Source organism: Marmota marmota, unplaced genomic scaffold, assembly GCF_001458135.2.
Source record: "Marmota marmota marmota unplaced genomic scaffold, marMar, whole genome shotgun sequence".
In the NCBI taxonomy this organism is placed as follows: domain Eukaryota; kingdom Metazoa; phylum Chordata; class Mammalia; order Rodentia; family Sciuridae; genus Marmota; species Marmota marmota.
In genome coordinates, this window is record NW_026000026.1 from 71,740,886 (window position 1) to 71,768,394 (window position 27,509).

General features: G+C 33.4%; 1 protein-coding gene across 5 annotated transcripts in view; it reads left to right on the top strand.

The window, feature by feature from the left end:
- The window catches only part of LOC107151461 (ankyrin repeat and KH domain-containing protein 1), an 84,175-nt gene that overhangs the window by 50,862 nt on the left and 5,804 nt on the right, over window positions 1-27,509 (top strand). For all 5 annotated transcript variants that reach the window (XM_048811648.1, XM_048811650.1, XM_048811649.1 and 2 more), the window contains 15 exons: window positions 2,365-3,123; window positions 8,121-8,266; window positions 8,399-8,510; window positions 9,323-9,468; window positions 10,453-10,595; window positions 11,009-11,222; window positions 12,926-13,101; window positions 13,825-13,987; window positions 17,179-17,274; window positions 17,730-17,846; window positions 21,384-21,558; window positions 22,348-22,804; window positions 23,305-23,451; window positions 24,140-24,289; window positions 24,454-26,066. In XM_048811648.1, coding sequence (XP_048667605.1) covers window positions 2,365-3,123; window positions 8,121-8,266; window positions 8,399-8,510; window positions 9,323-9,468; window positions 10,453-10,595; window positions 11,009-11,222; window positions 12,926-13,101; window positions 13,825-13,987; window positions 17,179-17,274; window positions 17,730-17,846; window positions 21,384-21,558; window positions 22,348-22,804; window positions 23,305-23,451; window positions 24,140-24,289; window positions 24,454-26,066 — 4,614 coding nt within the window. The remainder of the gene's footprint in view (window positions 1-2,364; window positions 3,124-8,120; window positions 8,267-8,398; window positions 8,511-9,322; window positions 9,469-10,452; window positions 10,596-11,008; window positions 11,223-12,925; window positions 13,102-13,824; window positions 13,988-17,178; window positions 17,275-17,729; window positions 17,847-21,383; window positions 21,559-22,347; window positions 22,805-23,304; window positions 23,452-24,139; window positions 24,290-24,453; window positions 26,067-27,509) is intronic.

The following is a 27,509-nucleotide window of genomic DNA, read 5'->3' on the forward strand; positions in this document are numbered from 1 at the left end:
CAAAACAAAAAATAAAAGGGTTGGGGATGGGACTTGGTAGTTAAGCACCCCTAGGTTCAATTCCTGGTACTAAACATATATGTATTTTCTTTATAGAACTTCTAAATTTATTCTGCTGTTATGGCATTTATTACAAAATGGAAAATTTCCTTTCTGTGTTAGTGGATTTATATAGCTGTTTGCTCCATTTTTTTAGCTATTGATTATCATTAAACACTTACATGAAAATATGAGCTCCAATTAGATCTTATGGAAATAGCAATAAAATTGCCTCTCAAATCTAATGGCTTTTACTCTGAAAGAGTAAAATCTTTCTGTACCACTTTGCTCAGATTGAAATTAAAAAATTGAATATAGACAATATTCCTTGCTGAAGTTTATTTTTAAGGATAAATAGACCTTTGAAATTGCTTATAATAATATGGGAACTGTGCTTTTCTTACTTTTGTAGATACAGTATATGATAGGGAAAACTTAAGTTGTATCAGTCAATAATAATAAATGTTGCATGTTTGAGCCAATTCTGGCATTAGCAGATGAATCTTTGATTTAATTCTTAAATTACTTAAGGTATTCATATACATTAACTGCACTCTAAAAGAATAGACAAGGTTCTTTTTTGTTTGTTTTTGTTTTAAGAGACAGGGTCTCACCAAGTTGCTTAGGGCCTTGCTAAATTGCTGAGGCTGGCTTTGAATTCCACATCCTCCTGCCTCAGAGGCACATCCCAAACTGCTGGGATTACAGGTGCAGTCCACCATGCCCAGCATGTTTTTTTTTTAAACCCAGGTTTTTTTTGTGTTTTTTTTTTCCCCTCTTGTGGCACTAGTGATCGAACCTAAGGGTGTTCTGCCTGTGAGTTACATATCCAGTCCTTTTTATTTCTTATTTTGAGTCAGGGTCTCATTCATTTGCCAAAGCCGGCCTTCAATTTGCCATCCTGATTCAGCCTCTTGAGCCACTAGGATTATAGTCATGCACCATTGTGCCCAGCACCCAATTCTTTTTTATAAACAGCTTTCTTGTTGTTTAATTTACATTTCATAATTCACTCATTTAAAATGTATAGTGCTATGAATTTTTTTAGTAAATTTTACCAAGTTGTGTGATCATCATCACCATCTAATTTTAAAATAGTTCTGTCACCCCAAAAGCTCTCGTACCTGTTGGCGGTTGAGCCTCATTCTCATTGCTGTAACCCCAGGCAGCTACTCTTCTTTATGTCTCTATGTATTTGCCTTTTCTTTATATATTTGATGCAAATGGAATTGTACAATGTGAAGGGTTTTTTTTGTGCCTGGCCTCTTTGACTTAGTGTACCGTTTTTGAGGTTCATCCATGTTGTAGAATGCATTAGTAATTTGTTCCTTTTTGTTGTTGAATAGTCCTACTTCTTCCTAAGCATGATTAATCCCTGAATTTGTCTCAGAGTAATACATTAAAAAGTATATTTCCTCCAGTTCATGTAGATGTAAGACTGTTAATAATGATGGTTATTTTTCTGCTGACTTGATATATGAGAGTAATAAGTATAATTTAATACCTTAAAATAGCATATATTTATTTCCATTGTTTTAAATGGAAAGATAGAATGAGTAATCCTATTTGGGAAGTCTGATTTTCTCCTAAGAACATTCACTGTTTCTCTCGTAAATGAACTTTACTTGAAGAGTTTAATTAAATGCAGGATATTGTAAGATATAAGTTTAATATAGTATTCAGGTATGGAAGTGTTAAAGACATTTAATGGAGAATTTTACAAAGATGTCTTGAAAATTGATTTCACATTATATTTTAATAAGAGAAATATTTTGACAACTTGAAAAACACATTTCCCTGCTTTGATCCATAAGATTTGGTTTCTTGTGACACCTTTCTTTACTTGTACAGTTATTGCTAAAAATAATAATTTTTGTACGTGGGCATTTAAGCTATCATTAACATTGTTATCCTCAATACTATTTAGATTCTGCTTTATTTGGTATTCTTTTAAAAGTCCAATCTGGTCAGTAAATTTTCAGATTCTTTCCTCTTTGTTTTCTTTTCCTTCTTGCCCCAGTCTTAATTTCCTAAATACTCCTAATCCTAAGGAGTAGATTTTTAAAAATTCACATTTTTTGACTTGTCAACATCCCAGTTTATGCTACGTGAAACAGATGAAATAGTATAGGCTTTCACACCTAACACTGGTGTGACTCTTTGAACATTTATCCTGTGTAGCATTAGTTACAATGGTTTCGGGAGGGAGGACCACATATGTGGGGGAGGGAGGGTTCTGATTTTTTTTTCTTTTCTTTTTTTTTTTTTTCTTTCTTTTTTCTTTTTTTAGCATGGCACTTTTTCAAACATTTTTCATGTGCTTAGGTACATCCAAGCAGAAGTCCAGTTCCCTGCAGGTAGCAGATCAGGACCTACTGCCACCTTTTCACCCATACCAGCCTTTGGAGTGCATAGTAGAGGAGACTGAAGGCAAGCTGAATGAACTGGGACAAAGAATTAGTGCTATTGAAAAAGCACAGCTTAAATCATTGGAGTTAATTCAAGGTGAACCTCTGAACAAAGATAAGATAGAAGAACTTAAAAAGAACAGAGAAGAGCAAGTCCAGAAGAAGAAGAAAATACTGAAAGAACTGCAGAAAGTGGAAAGGCAGTTGCAGATGAAAACACAACAGCAATTTACCAAAGAATACTTGGAAACCAAAGGTCAGAAAGACACAGTGTCTCTACACCAGCAGTGCTCTCATAGAGGAGTCTTCCCAGAAGGGGAAGGAGATGGTAGTCTCCCAGAGGATCACTTTTCAGAATTAACTCAGGTTGACACAATCTTATTTAAAGATAATGATGTTGATGATGAGCAACAGTCTCCACCACCGGCAGAACAAATTGATTTTGTCCCAGTCCAGCCTTTATCATCTTCAGAGTGTAACTTTTCCAGTGACTTAGGTTCTAATGGGACAAATTCTCTTGAACTTCAGAAAGTATCAGGTAATCAGCAAATTGTAGGACAGCCTCAGATTGCTATTACTGGACATGATCAGGGGCTATTAGTTCAAGAACCAGATGGATTAATGGTTGCAACTCCAGCCCAGACGCTTACCGACACTCTTGATGACCTGATAGCAGGTGGGTTAAGATATATATCTGTAATAATTTCTCTTTAATCTGTGTGCTCAGCTTCTTTGCACGCCCCTACAAAAACACAGATTTTGTACTTTTCCACTTTTTAGCTACCTTGTAAAATTACTCATTTCTTGAGGTATTTTGGAAATGAATTTAATTAACTAAGCTCAACAGCACTAACACATAAAGTATGCTTGCCCCTCCTCTTTTTTGTCACCTTTCAAAGGCAAAGAAATAAAGTTGCCATAAATCCTTTATTTTAGATATTTGTTATCAAAGCTACCTTATATTGTGCCTTGGGTAGAAGCTCTCACACTAGAATTTCTTTGTAGACTTCAGAGGTATTAACACAAGATTAAACATTAAATTTTCTTGCTGGTGAATTTCTTGTAAAATTTATAATTTTTTACATCAATTGTTTCAGTTAAATGGAATGTTTGGAGAAAACTAAGCATTCCATGTTATAATATTTGTGGTGAGGAAATAAAAGTACAATTAAACTATCACCACTCAATGGTTTGTGATTGGAATTTTTCATTAACTCTTGATGAAAGCAACAGACACACCAAATACATAGACATACACATACAAGAAAGTCCTAATAATCTTAAAGTATATGTTTTTGTTTATTGTTGTGTGGAAAATTACATCTAGATATGAAATGAGGTGCACAAGTTTACTTTCCCTTTCATTGTCCTTGCAGCAGTGGGAAAACAGTGCAATTAATCATTTACCTTCCTAAAGATGGCTGGTGAATGTATCACCTCCATGAAAGCCCAGTTCAGAAATGCAGCCAGAATGGCTGTTGACAGTGGATGAAGACCAAGAACTAAGATGTAGCTGGAGTGATATTCAAAGGCAGGCCAGTCCTCTGTCTCTTGATTGCAACATTTTTTTCCTTACTGTTGTCTGTTTCCTCTTGTCATATTCTCCTCCCCACCCCCAATCCCAATTATGCTATCCCAGTTTCCTTTCTTTTCTTGTGAGCCTTTAGTCTTCCTAATCTTTACTGAATCTTTAAAACTGTGGAATAAGATTACTTAAATCAAAATCTTTATTGGGCATGTATATAACTTCCATTGGTTATAGTATTGTGACGTTGCCTTTGAAACTTCTGTAACTAGCATTATAATGTTCCTAATTAAGTACTCAATTCTAGTTTTGAAACCCATATTTCAATACAGTTAAAACTTTTTTTTTTTTAAATAAAGTATGTAGAAAGAACTCTAAAGGGATCTTGTAGGAGTTAACTTTATGGTAATATTTATAAATGGTTCTTGTAGGAAAAGTGTTTATTTCACTGAAGTATTTGTTAAATGGATATGGTCCTTTACAATTCACGCAAAACTTGAAAAAACTACCTTAGAAAACATTGTTTAATTATCATGTTGATATGAGCTAATAAAATTTAATTCCAATAATTTTACTTTTAAATCAGTTCAAAATTATCTTCATATAAAAATTCCATTTTTATGAAGGTTTATCAGTTTTGGAATATGTAACAATAATTATATTTTCTTTGTTCAAGATGTTCACCTGACTCTCTTAAAATTTTAAAACATTATTTTTTCCAAGTATAAGTTTCTTTTAATTGAAGGTAAAAGAAATCAGACAAGGTTAATACATTGGTATTTTGGTAGGACAGAAGAGGTCACAGATTTAATTAATTTTACCTAAATTAAATTTATACTCATCCTTGATAAGGAGAAAATTATAACATATAAAGTTTTACTTTAGAAAAATATCTGTATATAATAGCAGTAAATTTCACTCATTTATTTATCTGGTGCTGAGAATTATACCCAGGGCCTCACATGCTGAGCAGATGCTTTATAACTGAGCAACATCCCCAGCCTCAAATTGCACTCTCTAAACATAGGAATGTTTTTTTCTTTATTGCTATTCTACTCAAGATACTTCTCATGATAAAAGTTGGTTTTATATATAACATTAATGTTGTTACTTAATTAGCTAATATAGCTTTTAGTTGGTTATTTGTTTTGTAGCTGATGTAGTCCTAGACAAAGTATATATAAACTCTTAATTAAGAACATGGTTTCTCAAGTCCTTTTCTTCTGAAAGTGAATGTTGGGATTTGGGCAGTTATCATATAGCAAGTGATTCTCAAAAGTTGACACATCTAGAAATTTAAAGCAATTTAAAGAAATTCAAAATAGCTTTGGCCATCGAGCAGCTGTAGAAGCAGTAAAAATTTAATTCCTATTTAAAGAAGATTGTTTAAAAATAAAGCAATATCAGTTTATTTACATTTATTGAGCATTTATATACCATACTTTGTTCTAAATGCTTTATATTACATTTTATCGTTGGCTATTTATAATTACCCTATAAAATAGATCATTTTTTCTATCTTTGTTTTTCTGTTGAAAAACTGAAGCTTAGGAAAATAAAGTTGCTAGTAAATGCCAAGATTCAAACTTGGTTCAGCTAGGTTAAAGAACCTTATATCTAATACGCATGTATCTGATTCAACTTAAAGTTCTAAATTTATCTTAAGCATATTACTATTTCTTAGGCTTCTAAATTTCATTAGATAACATCATTTCTCTTATTTTTTAATTAAGATTTGATATACATGTAAGTTTTAATATAGTTTTGTGACTTTAGTTCCTTGTTGTTGGCACTTTATTATGTGCTCTTAAAATATTTCAATTTTAAAGAATCTTGCTTTAAGTAACTCAGTGATAATGTAGATTTAAGAATAAAAAGGTAATTAGGAAATGCTCTTATTTTGAGAGGACTCAAAATGGCTTTAATAATTTCCTCTCATCAAAGTTATATTTTTAGGTTTTTTTATTTAAATAGAACTATTTAAGGAAGCTATTATTACATACAACTGATCATAGCAATAAATTTCCTAAAACCTCACAATATATTTTATGTATACCTAGTATCTGTGAGTTTTTTCCATAGTATGATTTATTATCTTTCATACCACTTACAAAACTATTTTTCTTCAATTTCACAAGTTAGAATAGAGCACTCAGTTCTTCTATTATCCCATCTTAGAATAGTTTTAAGTTTAATTTAAATTATATGTTGAACTTTGTTTAATGGTCTTTCTTAGTAATTTTCAGAGGCATTTTGTTTAGAGGTAAAAAACATTTGGGAATTAATGAAATGTCATAGTCCTGGTATAATGCTCTCATAATACAACCTTTATTCCACATGTACCTTTTACATCTCTTGCTATTTTCTTATTTTATTTTTATAACTTTTCAATTGTAATCAATCTCATTAAAATCACTTTCTATGAATGTTTCTGATTGTCATTATTATAAGGAGAAAAATGCTTCTAGGTTAATGTAGTACGAAAATGTAAAATAACTGATGTAACAACAGATTTTTGGTAATAGAGCTGTTAAATATACAAAAATATTTTTTTAAAGTTAACTCTGTAAAGAAGACTTTCATAGCAACCCATTCCAGTATAGCACTGTAATCAACTATTAAAATTTTAAAAATATCTACTTTTCATTAATAAAAAGAGAACATGAATAAATATGATAGAAAAGTAGTTCTTTATTAAGATATATGTAAATAATTATAAGACTAACCACTTTTAAAGTCTATTCTATTAGTAAAATACTAGATATCAGTATATCACTCTATTGCATTTTTGTTTCTTTTTTTTTTTTTTTTGAGCTGTTTTCCAAACAGCCATTTTGAATAGGTAAACAGAATATTGTCTACTTTTAATTCATTGAATGACAGATTTTTAAAGCTTTGTCTCCATTGTGTATATTCTTATAGGTGAAACACACACATAATAGTCATTCTTATTTGTAACTAGATAGTTGAATCATGTTGTTTATGTGCTGACAGAAGTTGAAATTTATATTGCTGAGATGGTGTTATATATTGATGGGGAGGAAGGGTGATAGCTCATATAGAAAAAACTAGACATCTTAAATTTTGATAAGTTATTTAAACTAGTAAATAACTGACCATTTCAGACTTGTGAACAGCTCCTTGATTGGGATCCAGTCATATAAAAATTTTAGAGAGGGAACATTTTCCAGCACTTGAAATGCTTGTATTTTTCTTTAAGTCTTACATGGTTTTGACTGACTTTCAATCTGAGGGCAATTAGAAAGTTATTGTGATTACCAAAGCTTTTATTTAAAAAAAAAAAATTTTTTTTGTAGTTGTGTATGGACAGAATGCCTTTATTTTATTTGTTTATTTTTATATGATGCTAAGAAACGGAACCCAGTGCCTCACACATGCTAGGCAAGAACTCTGCCACTGAGCTACAGCCCCACCCTTTTTTAAGTCAATAATAATAATACTAAAGTCTTGTAAAATATATAATAAGTACATGTATTGAGCACTCACATATGCCAAGCACTGTTAAAATGTTTTAAATACAAATAATTTCACTTTAAAACATTGATTTATTTTAGAAAATTTTCAAAGTAAATATTGAATTTTAAACATATATTCCCTACAATTTATGTGGAAAATATTCTAATTCATTCCCCTCCTCTTTTTCCTCTACGCACTGCCCCGCACATTTTTTTTTTTTTTTTTTGCATTGTCCAGAGGGCATTTTTTTCTGATTACCCTTTAAAAACTAAGATATAAAATTCGTTTTTAAAAGAATATTTTTTGAAACTATATTCTCCCTAACGACAATGTAAAAAAACTACTATTTATTGGCTCTGCACTAAATATTTAGATACTGTGTTAAGTATTTTACCTGTATTATCTCAAATGATTTTTCCGACAACATTTCAAGACACAGGTACTATTATTTTCTCTATTGTATGTATAAGGAAAATTGAGGTCAGTTACTTTAGAAAGTCAGTGGTCCAAAGCTTATGATTTAACTACTACATTATAGCTTTGCTATGGAAATTTCTGTAGTTTTTTTCTTTTCTTCTTTTCTTTCTTTTTTTTTTTTTTTGGTGGTTTTCTATGTACATATTACTTTACTCTCTGAAATGGAATTTAGCAATATGAATATTGTTTTTCAGCTGTGAGTAGCAGAGTACCAACTGGTTCGAATGGTTCCTCTCAGACCACAGAATGTCTTACACCTGAACCCTGTTCGCAGACTCCAAGCAATATGGTTTCACAGTCTATGCCCCCTGTGTATCCTTCAGTTGACATTGATGCACATGTAAGTAAATCAATTAATTTAAACTTTTTTGCCCATTCTAATATTCTTTAGAAAGGAAAATTATCATTGTATATTAATAGTTAAAAGAAATATTATATTCTCTTCACTTGATAATCTCATTTTTACTTCTAGACCGAGAGCAATCATGACACAGCATTAACACTAGCTTGTGCTGGTGGTCATGAAGAACTTGTATCTGTACTTATTGCACGAGATGCTAAAATTGAGCACAGAGACAAAAAAGGTAGGAAATGTCAGCCCATAATATCTGATTATGGTTATATCAGAAAATGGTTGTAGCTTTTTTTACTGTCAATAAGTAGTTCCTACAATCTCTCTGTGATGAGACGAGTAAACAATATCCGCATTCATTAATCTGCAGAGCCATGTAATTCTTTTAAAAAATCAAAAGTTAATTATCAGCAAAGGTAGGCAAGTTGTGGTTACAGGTTTAGTAGTGTGGCTCACCAGTAGAGTTATTACCTAGCATGTTCAAGGCCCTAGATTCTGTCCCCAGCAACACTGAGGAGAAAAAGACTTGGAGCAATGGCACACAACTGTAATAAAAGCTACTCAGTGGACTGAGTCTGGAGTATCACAAGTTTGAGACTACTCTGTCTCAACATAAAAAATAGGGTTGGGGTTGTAGCTTAGTGATATTGCAGGGGGGAAAAGGTTGTGCTTGCCTTTCTCCTTAATATTTCCCCAAAGTGTTTTGTACAGAAGGATCAAAGTTCATTGTGAATACAAACTTAAGTTTTTAGTTGACTTAGCATTTTTGGCAGGTGGGTTTTTGTCGTGTAAATATTTGGATTTAGAGCATTTTATTCTAAATGGTTACTAGTATCTGCCCTAACACTTTTTTAAAAAATTAAAATAATAGAGAATTGATGACAGTGGATTTAAAATAAATAAAAACCCACTAATTTGGGCTGAGGATATAGCTTAGTTGGTAGAGTGCTTGCCTTGCATGTACAAGGCCCTGGGTTCAAACTCAGCACCACAAAAATAAAACAAAAACCCACTAATTTGCTAGCTTTGTATTTTCTAATTTAGGTTTCACACCACTGATCCTAGCAGCTACAGCAGGGCATGTTGGAGTTGTTGAAATCCTCTTGGATAAAGGTGGGGATATAGAAGCACAATCTGAAAGAACTAAGGACACTCCACTTTCCTTGGCATGTTCTGGTGGACGTCAGGAGGTATGTCAACATTAATTTTCATCTTGTAAACATTTTGCTTATATTTTTCAAGGTATATGATTAGTATTTTAGCTACATGAATAAAACATGCATGTGTTTTGACACGTTCCATATAATTTCCAAGGAGAAGGATACTTTGGTTAAGCTAAATGGGCATATAGTTAATTCCCTTTTAAGGAATCTGCTTGTATTAGTCAGCTTTTCCTGGTTATGACCAAAATACTTGATGAGAACAACTTAAAAGAGGGAAAAGTTTATTTTGGTTCATAATTTCAGAGGTTTCAGTCTGTAGTCGCCTATTTCCAAGGCAGAATCATCATGGTACAAGGATGTAACAAAGGAAAGCTTCTTGGCTTATGGCAACCAGGAAGCAGAGAGAGAGAAAGGGAGAGGGAAAGGGGCCACAGACAAAGTATAGTCACCAGAGGCCTGCCCCCAGTGACCTATTTACTCCAACCATGCCCCACCTCCCTATAATTTCTATTACTGCCTAGTAGTTCAGTCAGCTATCAATGGATTAATACACTCATGAGATCAGAACCATCTTGATTCAGTCATTTCCCAATGCCTCACCTCTGTACGCTGCTTCAGTAGGGACAAGCCTTCAACACGTGATCTTCAGGGACATTCTAGATCTAAACCCTAAAACTGTTTTTTGCCCTTGAGGCTAATAAAATTTCTTTGTTTTTACATTTGTTGTGGTTGAATGAATCACAAATCTAAATACACGAAATGCACATTCATTGCTCGCTCAACATCTTACAAATGGAAAGGGTGACATCTTATTATTTCGGTATAATTGGGATTTCAAAGGTCTGAATTTCTTGATATGAAATTGAATCCATTTCTCTATTTAGGACATAATGGAATGTAATTCAGATATTTAGACAAGGATGTAGTAGGTGTTATTTCTTTGTGCTTACTTCATTATAAGTTTAGCTCTTAGTGTAAAATGAATTTCTTTATTCATATTTTACTTTGCAGGTGGTAGACTTGCTGCTGGCTCGTGGTGCCAATAAAGAACATAGGAATGTGTCTGATTATACACCATTGAGTCTAGCTGCATCTGGAGGATATGTTAATATCATTAAGATTCTTCTTAATGCTGGGGCAGAAATTAATTCAAGGTATCACCTGTTCATTCATTTTATCAATCATGATTATTTTGGAGTTAAGTGTCTTTCCCTTAATATCGGGGCAGATACCATTTTAAATTAAGATAGTACTAAAGAATCAAAGCCAAATATTATTTCTACAATGTGCTTTTAAGTAATTCCATCTTATTTCAGTAATATGGCTTCTTTTAAAAGAGGTCTCATTCCAAAAAATACTGTACTATGTGTTGTGGAAAATTTGTAATCCCTAAGTAGGAATTGTGTTTTAAATTATGGGATTTTCCTATTCCATATTATTGGTCTAAATAATTAAAACTATTCATCGTTGTTCAAAACTTGTCTTTTTACTGAACCATTTTCATCTTTATTGCTTTTTAAAAATGCAGGCTACATATTTTAATTTTCTGAGCACATTTTCCTCTTAGGACTGGGAGTAAACTAGGTATTTCTCCCCTGATGTTGGCTGCAATGAATGGACATGTTCCTGCAGTGAAACTGCTGCTTGATATGGGGTCAGACATTAACGCTCAAATAGAGACCAACCGGAACACAGCTCTCACCCTGGCCTGTTTCCAGGGCCGAGCAGAAGTAGTGAGTTTGCTTCTGGACCGAAAAGCCAATGTTGAACATAGGGCAAAGGTAAATATTTTATCATTTGCAAACTATTTCAAATATATTTCTATATTCAGATTGACTATAGTATTTTCAGTTATTAAGTTAAAACTGATGTCTCAATGCAGGTTTTGGGAATTATGTCATATAAAGGTCAGTGACATACTTTTCATTGTTGATAACTGTTTATTATGGACTGTAAGGAAAATAGAATCAATTTTTTTCCCAACTTGATACTTGTGTGCTCTGTTATCCCTATTGAAGTTTGCAACTTTTGAATTTAATAAGATTATTTTATATAAGTCCTTTAACATAGATTTTTAAAGAATTCTTTTTAATGAGGTATGCTTACATTGATAAAACCCAAGCAAAATTATTTCATAAATTATAAAATTAGGACAAAATAAAATTATATAATCTACTTTGACCATAAAAGATTCTGACAGTTTTCTGACTGTTTGACATTTAGAAAATAGGAGTTAGCATTTCAGTAATTAGAAATCCTTTTATTTGAACTATTAGATAACTTAGAACCCTAGAAAAATGTGGCTCAAGTGATTTTTTTTTTTTTTTTTTTTTTTTTTGTACCAGGGATTGAACTCAGGGGCACTTAACTACTAAACCATAACCCTAGTCCCATTTTGCATTTCATTTAGAGACAGGGTTTCACTGAGTTGCATAATGCCTCACCTTTGCTGAGGCTGGCTTTGAACTCGAGATCCTCCTGTATTACCCTCCTGGGCCACTGGGATTTCAGATGTGCACCACCACACCCAGCAGGTGGAATTCTGGAATTCTTTATAGTTAGATGACAGCCAATCTGGTAGTCATTTCCAGTTGGAAAGGTTTGAATGGAAATTTCATATTTTCTCCCTTAACTCCATTAGCTTTCTTTCTTTCTTTCTTATTTTGGTACTAGGTGCATTCTGCTACATTTTATTTATTTATTTGCTTGCTTGCTTGCTTATTTATTTATTCAGTTTTATGTGTTGCTGAGGATCAAACCCAGGGATGTCTGCATAGTAAGCAAACGCTCTACTGCTGAGCCACGACCCCAGCCCCATTCTGCCATTTTAGTTTGCCTTTTTGATTTTATTTTAAGATAGAGTCTTGCTAAATTATCTATTCCAGCTGTGAACTGTGATCCTTCTTTTGAAGCCTTCACTTCAAAAGGAGTTGGGATTACAGGGGTGTGCAACCGTACCCAGTTTCCCTCTGACTTTTAATCATACATAGAGAAATGAGCCTTTCCTACCATCTGTTTGTTTGTTTGTTTGTTTTTTCTGTTACATTTGTGGCCCACTCATCTATTAAAAGTTCTAGGGAAATCCATATTGTTTTGAGAATGAGAGTAGGAAATGTCTTTCAACAAAAATATCAAGAGATTAGTGTACAAAAGACATATTAGAAAAAAATTATTAATTAGGATTTTAATCTACTTATGTTTTAATGTCTCTTAATTTCACAAAGTAATTATTATCTAATGAGTAGATTTATGATAGTGTGGAAGTTATGAAATTGTTTCTTTTTTGCATAGGGTATTAGGTTATAAAGTGAATTCTGGCATGTCTAAATTGAACCTAACAGTTATCACTTGCTATTTAGTAGAATTTAAGACAGACTATTGCTTAGCTCTTGGGAGAGGAAATCAGAATCTTCTTAAAAGTCAATTGCTTTAGTCTTTTTAAGAAATTATAAAATTTAATTACATAATTTATTGATCTAAACAGACTGGTCTTACCCCCTTGATGGAAGCTGCTTCTGGGGGATATGCAGAGGTTGGAAGAGTTCTCCTTGATAAAGGAGCAGATGTCAATGCCCCTCCTGTGCCTTCTTCAAGAGATACAGCTTTAACAATAGCAGCAGACAAAGGTCACTACAAATTTTGTGAGCTCCTGATTAACAGGTGAGTCATTTTCTATTAAAAAAAATTTAAGAACACATATTATTCATTTTATAACCTATGGGTAAATATATATTTGCATATGTGTATATATGCATGTGTGTGTGTGACACACACACAGATTTATGTATTTATTTTCCCTATCTGGGTACAGTGGCATATGCCTGTAATCCCAGTGACTTGGGAGACTGAAGCAGGAGGATTGCAAGTTTAAGGTCAGCCTAAGCAACTTAGTGAGATCCCATCTTAAAATTTTAAAGAAAGGGGCTGAGTGCAGTCATGCACATCTGTAATCCGAGCATCTCAGGAGGCTGAAGCAGGAAGATGGTGAGTTCAAAGCTAGCCTCAGTAACTTAGCTGAAGCCCTAAGGAATTCAGCAAGACCGTGTCTCTAAGTAAATTACAAAAAAGACTGGGGATGTGGCTCAGTGGTTAAGCACCCCTGGGTTGAATCCCCAGTACCAAAAAAAATTTTAAGAAGTGGGGCAGGGGATGTAGCTGCCATGAAGCGTTCTTGGTTTTATCAAACCAAAACAAAAAAAACACCCAACTTCCTGTGGTCCCTTTTACTTTTAAAGTATATAAAATTCTATTACTTTATTGACATTTTAATGTACACTTATTTACATGTTACTCTTTACAAAATAATGAAAGATGGTAGGGAAAAGTAAAAAATGTTAGCCTCTTCCTATAAGAAATAAACTGTATTAACATTTTTATCTACAGGGGAGCCCATATTGATGTTCGAAACAAGAAGGGAAATACACCACTTTGGCTGGCATCCAATGGTGGTCATTTTGATGTAGTGCAGTTGTTAGTACAAGCAGGTGCTGATGTGGATGCAGCAGATAACCGGAAAATCACACCCCTTATGTCAGCATTTCGCAAGGTAATTTGATGTGGGGGTGAGGGAAGATTAAATTAATTTTAAGCCAATTTTAAGTTGAAACCATGGAGAATAATTAATTGATGTTGGTGAATCAATTATATTTCCGTAAAAAAATCACTACTCTTTCCATTCTTTTGCAGCCAAACCTAAAAGCTATGGGGTAGTTCACTCTAAGCAGCTTTGTTGTTAAATCACTTGTTTCCTTGACTGTTTCTGTTATGTTGTATATAAAATATGAGACTTAAGGAAAACTATTGTATGCAGGTGGATATTTACCTGACTAGGAACAAAAAGGAGTGACCTTTCATAAAAACTTATACCTCTCATATAAATTAAGGCTCACTGTTCTGATATATTTTTTAAATCCTGCTGGATGCAATGGTACACACCTGTAATCCCAGGGACTCAGGAGGCTGAGGCAGGAGGATTGCAATTTCAAGACCAGCTTCAGCAATTTAGCAAGGCTCTAAGCAAATTAATAAGATACTGTCTCAAAATAAATTTTTTTTTTTTTAAAAAAAGGACTGAGGGTGTAGCTCAGTGACAAAAACACCTCTGTGTTCAATCCCTGGTATGTATGTATGTATATATGTATGTATGTATAAATAAATACCTGTCCCATTGCAGTTAATGGTAAACTATAAACTACTTAATATGGCCTACAAAGCTCTCAGAATTTGGTTCATGTTAACCTCCTCAGATTGATCATTCATAATACCTTCCCCTTTTGCTTACATAAACTGTAGCACTGTCACTGACCTAGAATGCACTCACCTTTTAACTGCCTAAGGACTTTTTGCTCAATGGTTTTTCTTTTCCTAGGATGTTCTTCATTCCTATTTACCTGGCTTACCTCCCTACTCATCATTTAGCTCCCATTTTATTTTATTTTATTTTACTCCCCTAACATTTATTTAAAAATTAATTTATCAACCCCCATAATATCCATATATTAAATTCCCAGGAAAATTTATTAATCTAAGATTAATATAGTATGTCATTGATGTTTACATCACTTGTCAACAAATTCAGTGGGTAAGTGGATACACAACACACATGAGCCATGTGTTGATATATAATTCTGTTTCAAATCCTGACAGGGAAGATTCTGATATATGACTTCAGCTCTGTGGCCTTGAGGAAGTTATTTCACCTTCAGAATCTCACTTGGCTTTTGTGTGAACAGTGAATAATTATGCAGCTCTCCTGGGACTGGGATATAGACTACCTGGCTTATGTTCACAGAAAGTCTTATAAATACCAAGCTTTGTTATAAATCAGAATTTTACTTCACATAATTCATCTCTGCTTCTATAAATCTCTGTGTTTTCAGTTAGGTTCAATATGCCTCATTACTTTACATTTAGAATCATGTTTGAATTTTCCTTTCATCCATTTTTATTCTAATTTAATTAAATTAATTTTAAGCCAATTTTAAGTTGAAACCATGGAGAATAATTAATTGATGTTATACATATGACAGGAGAATGCAGTTCATTTAATATTATACATATAGAGCACAATTTTTCAAGATGCTGACTGCACACAAAGTATTTTCACAACATTCGTGTCTTATACCTCTCATGATCCAAAGGATAATGATGTCTAACTCATTCCACCTTCATTCCTCCCCACTTTTCCCCCTCCTTTCCCCTCCCTCCCCTTTGCCCTATTTGAAGTTCCTCCATTCCTTCTATGCTCCCCTCCAAATTGCATTATGAGTCAGCATCCTCATGTCAAAGAAAACATTCGGCCTTTGGTTTTTTGGGATTGGCTTGCTTCACATAGCATTATATATTCTCCAACTTTATCCATTTACCTGCAAATGCAATGATTTTATTCTCTTTTAATGCTAAGTAATGTTCCATTGTGTGTGTGTGTGTGTGTGTGTGTGTATATATATATATATATATAAAATTTCCCTATCCATTCATCTACTGAAGGGTATCTAGATTGGCTCCATAATTTAGCTATTTTGTGAATTGTGCTGCTTTTAACTCTCATTTTAATATCACTTTTCAAATTCTTTCCCTAATACCCAACTTGAAAAAGGTTTCTCTTTTGTAGTTGAATATTTTCCCTTATCCCAACTTGTAATTACATATTTAATACCTGTTTTGTGTACTGGAAGGACTATAAGGACTGAGAGTTATGGCTATCTTTTCACTGCTTTTTATACCCACTTGTATAGCACAGTGCCTGGCACAAACTAGGTAATCATAGCTTTTGAAGGACAGCAATATAAGTTATATGTTTTAAAAGAAAATCTTAAAATGTTTTCTACACTTAATTCTTTAAAAAAATTATGTTTTTAATTAAAGCAGATGCAAATATAGTAAAATGCATCTTAAGGTGCATAGTTTGGTGACATTTTATAAATGCAGATACCTGTGTCACCCAAACCTCCATAAAGATATGAAATAATGCTATAACCCTAGATGTTTCCAGCATTTCTGTTTTCATCAAGTCCCTGTCCCAGAGGCAAACACTTCTTCATCATACTTATTCTTGAGGATGTTTTAGAACCTTATTAGGAGGGGAAGCTATACAAGCTTGGTTCTATTAAAATAGATAAGCTTAAAACTTATTACAGATCCATGCCACACACATAATCCCAGTGACTCAAAAGCCTGTGGCAGGAGAATCATAAGTTCAAGGCCAACATGGGCAACTTAGTGAGACCCTGTCTCAAAATAAAATAAAAAGGCCTAGGGATATAGTGCCGCCATAGAGTGCTTCCCTAGTAAATACGAGGTTAGATCCCTAGCAGAGTACAAATTAAAAAAAAGAAAGAAAGATTTTATTATTCATCTTTTAGTCCCTGATAATGGCACTTATAAAGTGTTTTTCTAGGTTCACGTTATAGGGCTCCAAAAAATTTGGTAGTCAACTTTGTTTAGTCAGGTGGAATCAAAATAATACTTTGAAATCTGAAAGTTTTGTTTATGTTAGGACTAATTTCCCTTTTATACTGAGATTTATTTTACATTGTCAATTTTTTGTTAATAAATTTATTCTAAGAAGTACTATTTTCAACAGATTTTTCTATTTTTTATGGGTTATTGATTAAATTAAAAAGAAGCCATATATTCCTGACCATTTGTATTTATCTAGAAGTCTTTTAAGTTGTTATGTATACAAGCAAAATTTCAAAGGATTTGTGAGTGTGTGTTTTGTTGTACTTTTCACAGGGTCATGTAAAAGTTGTCCAGTATTTGGTGAAGGAAGTCAATCAATTCCCTTCTGATATAGAATGCATGAGATACATAGCAACAATTACAGATAAGGTAAATTTACTATAATATTGAAGCACATTTTGATTCTTTTTAGAATTATATATCCAGATGTACAATTAAGAGTTTGTTTTTCTCCCCTGAGATGTCAAAGCATAGATCTTTCTATACTTTAGTTTTTCCACTTGCAAAGTACACAGTACCCTAATTTTTATAAAAAATATTATTTTCCTCTTACTGTGGACCGTAATTGAAGTGACTCTAGTTATGGCTGATTACTAAACCATTAGTCTGATGAAAAGGTTTTCTAAGAACCTACAGATTTTTGAGGAAAGATGCCTTAGTTTGATTAAAGTTTTATACAGGACTGGACTCAGGGTAGCTTAATTTGGCTTAGCAAATTTTCAGTGTTTTGAGCTTTAACCCCCTAGATTTTGATGTGCTCATCTACTCATGTTTTATTTGGCCTCTCTATATTATGTGTTTTTATATAATTCCATTTTCTGTAGGAACTATTAAAAAAGTGTCACCAATGTGTTGAGACAATTGTGAAGGCTAAAGACCAGCAGGCTGCAGAAGCAAATAAGAATGCAAGTATTCTTTTAAAGGAGCTTGATTTGGAAAAGGTGAGTGGGAAAAATAATTTTCCTTATTAGAAATTGTTTAAAATTAGGTAGAATAAATTTGTCACCTGTATGACCAATAATCTTAATAAAATTTGATTCGAGGAAATTGTTAATATATTCTCAAACCACCATCCATTTAATTTGAACTATCATTCATAAAAAAAAATATTTTGAGACCATATAAATGAAGGATTAGATTTTGAGCAAGATTACCAGTTTACCAAATGACATTACTATCTAAGTGACTTTAACATTAATTTGAGAAGAAATTTAGAAAACAATTGGAAATCATTTGTTCATTATAAGATTTTGGATGTAAGTTTATTAGATTCCTTATTAAAGAGTAAGTGTCTAGGATCCTAGGATGTGGGTACAAGGTAAAAACATTAAAAAAAAAAAAGATTGCCATTCAGAGGCCCAGTTAGCTTGTTTGAAAAATAAGGATGTTGATATTGATTCCAAAAGTTGTAATAAAAGAATATCATGAATTGTGTAGCATTGTTCTAGGAATGCAGGACATAGCTGATCATGAAGATATTTTGTTGATGAAAAAGTATCATTTTGAAAGAGGCTAAAATTTTTATAGCAGTTCTTAAAAAAAAAAAAAAAAAAAAAAAAGCTATGGTGATGAACACCTGTAATCTCAGATACTCAGAAGGCTAAGGAAGAGGATCATAAGTTCCAGGCCAGCCTTGGCAATTTAACAAGACCCTGTCTCAAACAAAAATATGAAGAGGGCTGGGGATGTAACTCAGTATAGAACACTCCTAAGTTGTTTTTATTATTATTATTATTAATGTATGACAGTAGAATACATAAATGGAGTATAACTTCTCAATAGTCTGGTTGTACATGATGTAGAGTTACATAGGTAATATAATCATATTTGCACATGGGGTCACTCCTGGGTTTAATTCCCATACCACAACAAAAAAAGAGAGAGAAAAAAAGATGATTGCATGAATAGGCAATTTACAGAAAAAGAAATACAAATGTGCACTAAATAGATGAAGATTGTTCAACTTCATTAGTAAAGAATTGCATAATAAAAGAGTGGCCTAAGTTTTTTCTTTTCTTTTTTTCTTTTTTTTTTTTTTTTTTTTTTTTTTTTTTTTTTTTTTTTTTTTTTTTTTGTCCTAATTAGTTATACATGACAGCAGAATGCACTTCAATTCATTGTACACAAATGGAACACAACTTTTCACTTCTCTGGTAACTTCATTACCCTAGGTACAATCATACATGTACCTAGGGTAATGAAGTTCTTCTCATTCCACCATCTTTCCTACCCCATGCCCCCTCCCTTCCCTTCCCTTCCCTTTGCCGAGTCCAAAGTTCCTCCATTCATTTCATGACCACCCACCACCACCACCATCATGGATCGGCATCCACTTATCAGAGAAAACACTCGGCCTTTGGTTTTTTGGAATTGGCTTACCTTACTTGGCATGGTATTCTCCAACTCCATTCATTTACCTGAAAATTTTGTATTTTTATTTTCTTTTAATGCTGAGTAATATTCCATTGTGTATATATACCAGTTTCTTTATCCATTCATCTGTTGAAGGGCATCTATGTTGGTTCCACAGTTTAGCTATTGTGAATTGTACTGCTGTAAACATTGATATGGCTGCATATCAAAATCAGTATGCTAAAGTAAATAGATACATGTTCAAAGATATGGATATATAAGGATATTCATTGTTATTTTGCTATTGGGGGGAAAGTGTAAACCTTAAAATCTTTATCAATAGGAAATTAAATAAATTTTTGTAAACTTGATAAACTTATATAGTTTAAAGACAGATAGAAAATAATTTATACTCATTTTTAAATTTATGTATATATAATTTATATATAATTATATATATATATATATAAAGTGTGTGTGTGTTTGCATGTGCGTGCGTGCTTGGAGTCCAACACAGGTTCTTAAATATGCTAGACAACTACTCTACCACTGAGCTACATCCCCAGACCATATATTCATTTTCAAATAAAGTGAAATTTGAAATTAGATGACTCCTAAGGTTCCATTCATATCTGTAACTTTTTCATTTTATGTAACTATATCCCTGGATCAATTCCCTATGTAGTCAGATTGCTCTTATGCCAAAAAAGTGATGAAATCACTTTTAGCTGAAAATACAATCTCTTCATTTTGTCTGTAAGCCCCCCCCTTTTTTTTTTACACCAGAGGTTGGTAAACTTTTTCTATAAAATGCCAAATAGTAAATATTTTAGAATGTACATAAGATTTCTGTAATAAAAACTCAACTTTGCTACTGTAGCATGAAACCAGCCATAAACAATTGGTAAGTAAATGAGTGTGGTGGAGCTGGGGTGTGGCTCAGTTAGAGTACTTGCCTAACATGTGTCAGGCACTGATTTTGATTATCACATATAAAGAAATAAAAAATATAGGTCCATCAACAACTAAAAAAAAATTTTTTTAAATGAGTGTTGCTGTATTCCAATAGAATTTCAACTGTGGGCACTGAAGTTTGAATTTTATATTATTTTCACATGAAATGTTAAGATTTTCAACTATCTAAAAATGTAAAAACCAATCTTTCCTTTCATACCACATAAAAACAGGCAGCAGACTGGATTTGTCACAGTCAATATTTTGCCCACCCATGATTGAGATGAATAAAAATTTCAAAGAATAGTCAATTTGTGCCTCAGAATGCTAAATTATGGTTTTAAGGGAAATGCTTTTCTTAATTACCACAAGAAGAACTGGGCTTCATGTACATATTTTTATGAGGTTTTTTTTTTTTTTTTTGCATAATTTCCATAGAAATAGGGGTAATAATGTATTTTCTATTTCAGACTTTCATTATGTTCTTAGGCAACCTGTTTGTTAACTGTGCTCTTTTCGGGCGGGGGGGGGGTAATATATATATTAAAAAGTATATAAGATATATGTGTTTAAAATAGATGTTTGCAAAATGTAAATATGGTGAAAATTTGATGTTTTAATAGTCTGTTTCTTAATTGGATTCTCTTCGTTAGTGGGCTATAAGATGTCATCATATATTTTCGATTTGTGTACCTTACATATAAGAATAGTTTGAAAATAATTTTTTTTTTCCATTTTGTGGGTTGTCCTTTTACCCATTTTTTTTTTTTTCTTTTCTTTTCTTTTGGCACCAGGGATTGAACCCAGGGGCGCTTTACCACATCCTTCAGCCCTTTTTTATGTTTTATTTAGAGACAGTGTGTCACTGAGTTCCTTAGAGCCTTACTAAGTTGCTTAGGCTGGCTTTGATCTCTCTATCCTCCTGCCTCAGCCTACAAAAAGCCCCTGGTATTACAGGCGTGTACTACCACGCCCAGCCCTTTTAATTTCTTGATGGTTCTTTTGAAGCACAAAAGTTTTCAATTTTGATGTTGCCATTTATTTTTTTCTTTTGCATTTATAAATATTTTGAAACACATCCATGGAAAGCCTGTGTATCATGAACAAAAATGCCACTTCATTCTTTAAATTATCACGTTAATGTTAAAATGATAAACTGGCTTTATTTGTAGTCAAGAGAAGAGAGCAGAAAGCAGGCTCTTGCAGCTAAAAGAGAGAAAAGAAAAGAAAAGAGAAAAAAGAAAAAAGAGGAGCAGAAAAGGAAACAGGAAGAAGATGAGGAAAACAAACCTAAGGAGAATTCAGAACTAGCAGAAGATGAGGATGAAGAGGAGAACGATGAAGATGGTAAGAAATGACTGATTTGAATTAGTGAAAATTTTTCTTATTACTCATTATGAGTATCTTTTGCTTCTAGTCAATGTTAGTTAAATTTTTTATTAAATTAATCTGAAATTGATAATTGACTTTTATAGTAAATAATTTTAATGTTTTACATTGTAAATTGATAGAGAAACAGAAGAGAGAAAGCAAGCACATAACGTGAAGAAGTTCAGTTGTGATTTAAGTCACCGTGTAAAATATTGTGTGCATATTAAAAGCAATAAAATAAGAGATTTAACAGCTTTTCTTTAGGTTCTTCTCTACCTCTAACTTCCCTGATTAAAAACTAGAAAGAGAGAGAGTTCCTGAATAAATTCTATTAGCTAAGATTTAGGCTTGAAACTATAAAGGGAAGCATGTCAGTATAACTGAAGTTCATTATTCTCAGAGTTGTTTATGATGCTATATGGCTGTGGTTGTAATAGGCAGATTATTTTGCTTTACTTGAATTCTATTTCTAAAATAATATCTAAAAAATGTCCTAAATTCAAACTATGTAGTTTTGATTAGTTCATGAGATTAACATTTCATATCTTAATTATGTTAATGGGGTATATATTTTCTATACCAACCTAGACATCCAATTATAATATTGTATATTCGAATGGCAGCAAATATTTCTTTATTTATTAGTGAACACTGGTGGAATGAAAATATGACCTAAAAGGCTGAATTATTTGGTATATTTTGTCACAATTTGTTTTCAGATCTGTGACTCTCAATGTGATTTTTATCCTTTTTTTATAATTTCAGTGGAGCAAGAAGTTCCCATAGAACCTCCTAGTGCAACCACCACCACCACAATTGGAATTTCTGCAACATCTGCAACATTCACAAATGTGTTTGGGAAAAAAAGGGCCAACGTGGTCACAACTCCCAGTACCAATCGGAAAAATAAGAAGAATAAAACCAAAGAGACCCCTCCCACAGCACATTTAATTCTGCCAGAACAACATATATCTTTAGCACAACAAAAGGCAGATAAAAATAAAATAAATGGAGAACCTAGAGGTGGTGGTGCAGGTGGGAATAGTGATTCGGATAACTTGGACAGTACAGACTGCAACAGTGAAAGTAGTAGTGGTGGTAAAAGCCAAGAGTTAAATTTCACTATGGATGTGAACTCCAGTAGTGATAGGAGGTACCCGGCACTGCTCCTCAATTCCCAAGAAGAGAAGATAATTACTACTGCTTCCAAAACTCAAACACGGTAAATTTTTCAGATTTGCTAACTCTACATTCATCTTTCCTTTTTCAGACTTGGCACAAGAATTCAAAGTATGTTATTCAAGTTGTGTTTAACAATTTAAATCTACCATATTAACTTGTCTTTAATATCCAAAACTAAAATTTACCTGTGTCCTCTTAATCATGTGCTAGTTAAGATTATAAAACAGGGGCCGGAGTTGTGGCTCAGTGGCAGAGAGCTTGCTAAGATTTATAGTTTGAAGTTGATAATATTAGTTAGCATGCCTTGATTTTATTTAACTGTCATTGTTATTGAATTTGGTCTAACTTTTGACTTCTGAATCCAGTTTTATATTAAAATAGATGATGATTCTTTGGTCATTTCTATTTTTCTGACTTGGTTATTTGATGTGCCGAACTTAAATTCAAATATTTCAGCATAACTTTGTCTATAAAGGGGTAATCTCTTGAGTTTCTACCTTAACACTTATCTTTTGTTGAACCTGATATTTCTCTCTTCAGACTTGAAGGTGAAGCAAATTCTAATTCCTTGTCAACAAGTTATAAGTCAGTGTCATTGCCATTAAGCTCTCCAAACATAAAGCTGAATCTCACTAGTCCTAAAAGGGGTCAAAAAAGAGAAGAAGGGTGGAAAGAAGTTGTGCGAAGGTAAGTAGGATTAGTCTCGTCTTTTTAACTCTCATAGATCATATAGGTTCTCCTTTCCATGCCAGATAGTTACCTAGTTAATTAATGAATAATTTGAATGTGACCATTATTGTAAACTATAGTGCCATACTAAATCCAGAATATGCTCAAGCACAATCAGAAGCAATACATAAATTTGTGTTTTGTATTTATATATATATGTGTGTGTGTGTGTGTGTTTCTCTTCCTTTAGCTTATCCCAAATGTTGACTCTTTTGGATAACCTATGATTTGCTCTTTATGTAGATTAAATGTAAGACTTTTATTTTTTATTGATGTATATATGAGTTGTTGATTTTGATTTAAAATGAATAAGCTAACATTATTCAGTAGGTATGCATTATTTTATTTTAGATAGAGTCAATACATGGTACTTGCAGTTTAGTTGATATAGGTGATATTTTGAGCAGATTTGAATGCTTGGATTGAGTGAGTTAAATATAATTTGTTTTAAATGGCAATGTAAGTTTTAACTTGCCTAAATTAAATTCAATATGATGAGAGATCCATTTCTAAGATAAAAAATTACAATAATATATTTTTAGATTTAAGAAATATTCTATAAATGTCCATCAACTTATTGCTGAGACATCTTTTTTTAATAAAGACATCTAATTTCATAAGCTCATGAATAGTTCTCATTTTATAGGTCAAAGAAGTTATCCGTTCCAGCCTCAGTGGTGTCCAGAATAATGGGAAGAGGAGGATGCAACATCACTGCAATACAAGATGTTACTGGTGCCCACATCGATGTGGATAAACAAAAAGATAAGAATGGCGAGAGAATGATAACAATAAGGTAATTGTGAAGAATTTATATTACTACTTCTGGGTATAATTTTATAAAAAGCAAGCTTTTGTTAGGTATAATACAATTAAGGATTTTATTTCAGGGTTAAGAATACATGTGTTTTGTTTGTTTTTTAATGCTTTTGGTCTTGTTTTTGTTTGTTTTTTCCCCAGGGGTGGTACAGAATCAACAAGATATGCAGTTCAGCTTATCAATGCACTTATACAAGATCCCGCTAAGGAACTGGAAGACTTAATTCCTAAAAATCACATCAGAACCCCTACCAGCACCAAATCCATTCATGCAAACTTCTCATCTGGAGTAGGCACCACAGCAGCTTCCAGCAAAAATGCATTTCCCTTGGGTGCTCCAACTCTTGTAACTTCACAGGCAACAACATTATCTACGTTCCAGCCCACTAATAAACTTAATAAGAACGTACCAACAAATGTACGTTCTTCTTTCCCAGTTTCTCTTCCTTTAGCTTATCCCCACCCTCATTTTGCCCTGCTGGCTGCTCAAACTATGCAACAGATTCGGCATCCTCGCCTACCTATGGCCCAGTTTGGAGGAACCTTCTCACCTTCTCCTAACACTTGGGGACCATTTCCAGTGAGACCTGTGAATCCTGGCAATACAAATAGCTCTCCAAAGCATAACAATACAACCCGTCTACCAAACCAGAATGGGACTGTTTTACCATCAGAGTCTCCTGGACTAGCAACTGCTAGTTGTCCTATCACTGTCTCTTCTGTAGTTGCTGCCAGTCAGCAACTATGTGTGACTAATACCCGAACTCCTTCATCAGTCAGAAAGCAGTTGTTTGCCTGTGTGCCTAAAACGAGTCCTCCAGCAACAGTGATTTCTTCTGTGACAAGCACTTGTAGTTCCCTGCCTTCTGTCTCCTCTGCACCTATCACAAGTGGGCAAGTTCCCACTACATTTCTGCCTGCAACTACTCCTCAAGCACAGCTTTCTTCACAAAAGATGGAGTCTTTCTCTGCCATGCCACCTCCCAAAGAAAAAATGTCCACACCAGACCAACCCATGACAAACCTATGTACCCCATCGCCAACTGCAAATAGTTGCAGTAGCTCTGCCAGCAATACCCCAGGAGCTGCAGAAACTCACCCATCTAGTAGTCCCACTCCTCCCTCCAATAACACACAGGAGGAGGCACAACCATCCAATGTGTCTGATATAAGTCCTATGTCAATGCCTTTTGCCTCTAACACAGAACCTCCTCCATTGACTTTGGCATCACCCAGATTGGTTGCTGCTGATAATCAGGATACCAGTAATTTACCTCAGTTAGCTGTACCAGCACCTCGAGTTTCTCATCGAACACAGCCCAGAGGTTCTTTTTACTCAGTGGTACCAAATGCAGCCATACACCAGGATCCCCAGTCTATTTTTGTTACAAATCCAGTTCCTTTAACAACACCTCAAGGCCCACCAGCTGCAGTGCAACTTTCTTCAACTGTGAACATTATGAATGGTTCTCAGATGCACATAAGTTCAGCAAACAAATCTTTGCAACCTACATTTGGCCCAGCTACACTTTTTAATCACTTCAGTAGCCTTTTTGACAGCAGTCAGGTACCACCTAACCAGGGTTGGGGAGATGGTCCTCTGTCCTCACGAGTTGCTACAGATGCCTCTTTCACTGTTCAGTCAGCATTCCTGGGTAACTCTGTACTTGGACACTTGGAAAATGTACACCCTGACAACTCCAAGGCACCTGGCTTCAGACCACCTTCCCAGCGAGTTTCTACTAGTCCAGTTGGTAAGTTATTATTAAGTATTCCTAGAACTTAAGTTGCAGGCTCTTAGAGCCTAACCTCTTATTCCAAGATAATAATAATTTTTGTACGTAATATTGTGTGACCTTGTGTAATAAACAGTAGAGATCTGAGTAAATGGACAAAAAAGTAGCTATAGGTAAATCACATAATAAGCTAGATCTTTCAATCAGAGTAGGAGGTAATACCTTGTATCAGCTTATTTTCTTAGAATTGGTGTCAGATTATGTAAATAAAAATGATTCATGGTATACATCAAGGATTCCAGATGTGTAGACTTTAAAAATCACAGTGATTGTATTAGATTTTAAAAATTAGAGTTACAAAAGTGTTTAGATACCAGCCTACAATTTATATTATTTAATGGTACTATATATTATTTATATTAGATGCAGCTGTTTGAAGAGATCCATCTAGTCATTTATGGGCTCTTATATTTTTAAAAGAAACAGTTTCTTAGCATTGTAAGAAAGATGCAGATAGATTTGAATCCATTGTTGGCTTGGCGATGTTTGGAATAACAAAATCTATTTTTCAAAGTTTAAGAGCCAAATTTAATCTAATCTATGCTGTACAAAAAACAAATTAAAAATGGTAGCTGACCCAGACTGGGGTAAGGAACACTATTTTCACTTAGTATATCTCTTCCAACTACCCTAACATGCATGTTACCTTTTTGCTAAACTACTAATCTGTGTTGTTTAGAATTGTGAGTTATGGGACTGGGGTTGTAGCTCAGTGGTATAGCACGTGCCTAGCAGGTGTGAGGCACTGAGTTCGAGTCTCAGCACCACATATAAATAAATAAAATAAAGGTCCATCAACACCTAAAAAAATATTTTTAAAAAATTTGTGAGTTATGGATATGGCATAGCCTTAATTTTCATTTCAGATATGTTTCATTTACTTGTCTTTTCAGGAAAACAGTTGTTTCTATTTTATTTCTTTTTTTTTCTCTTAATGTTATTTTATTTGTTTAAATAAATTATATATGACAGTACAAATGCACTTTGATACATCATGTATAATGGAGTATAATTTCTCATTCTTCTGATTGTACATAATGTAAAATCCCATCAGTCATACAGTTATATATGTAATATAGGGTAATAATGTCTGATTCATTCTGTTATCTTTCCAACCCCGCATCCCCTCAAGTAATTGTTTCTTTGTCTTTGAAGCAGAAACATAAGTCTCCCCAAGACCATCTATGATCTCCTTTTTTCTTTTTTTCTATAAATAGACATCAGTTGTAACTGTTCATTTTGGGAAACTAGTAAAGATCTTCAAAAGCCACAGGTTGAAAAAATTGCTCATTGTCAGTGCTCGATTGTGATAGAAAATAGTATGCTTAAACTTGGCATGGTGGTGCACACCTGTAATCCTAGATACATAGGAGACTGAGGTGGGAGGATTAGGAGTATGAG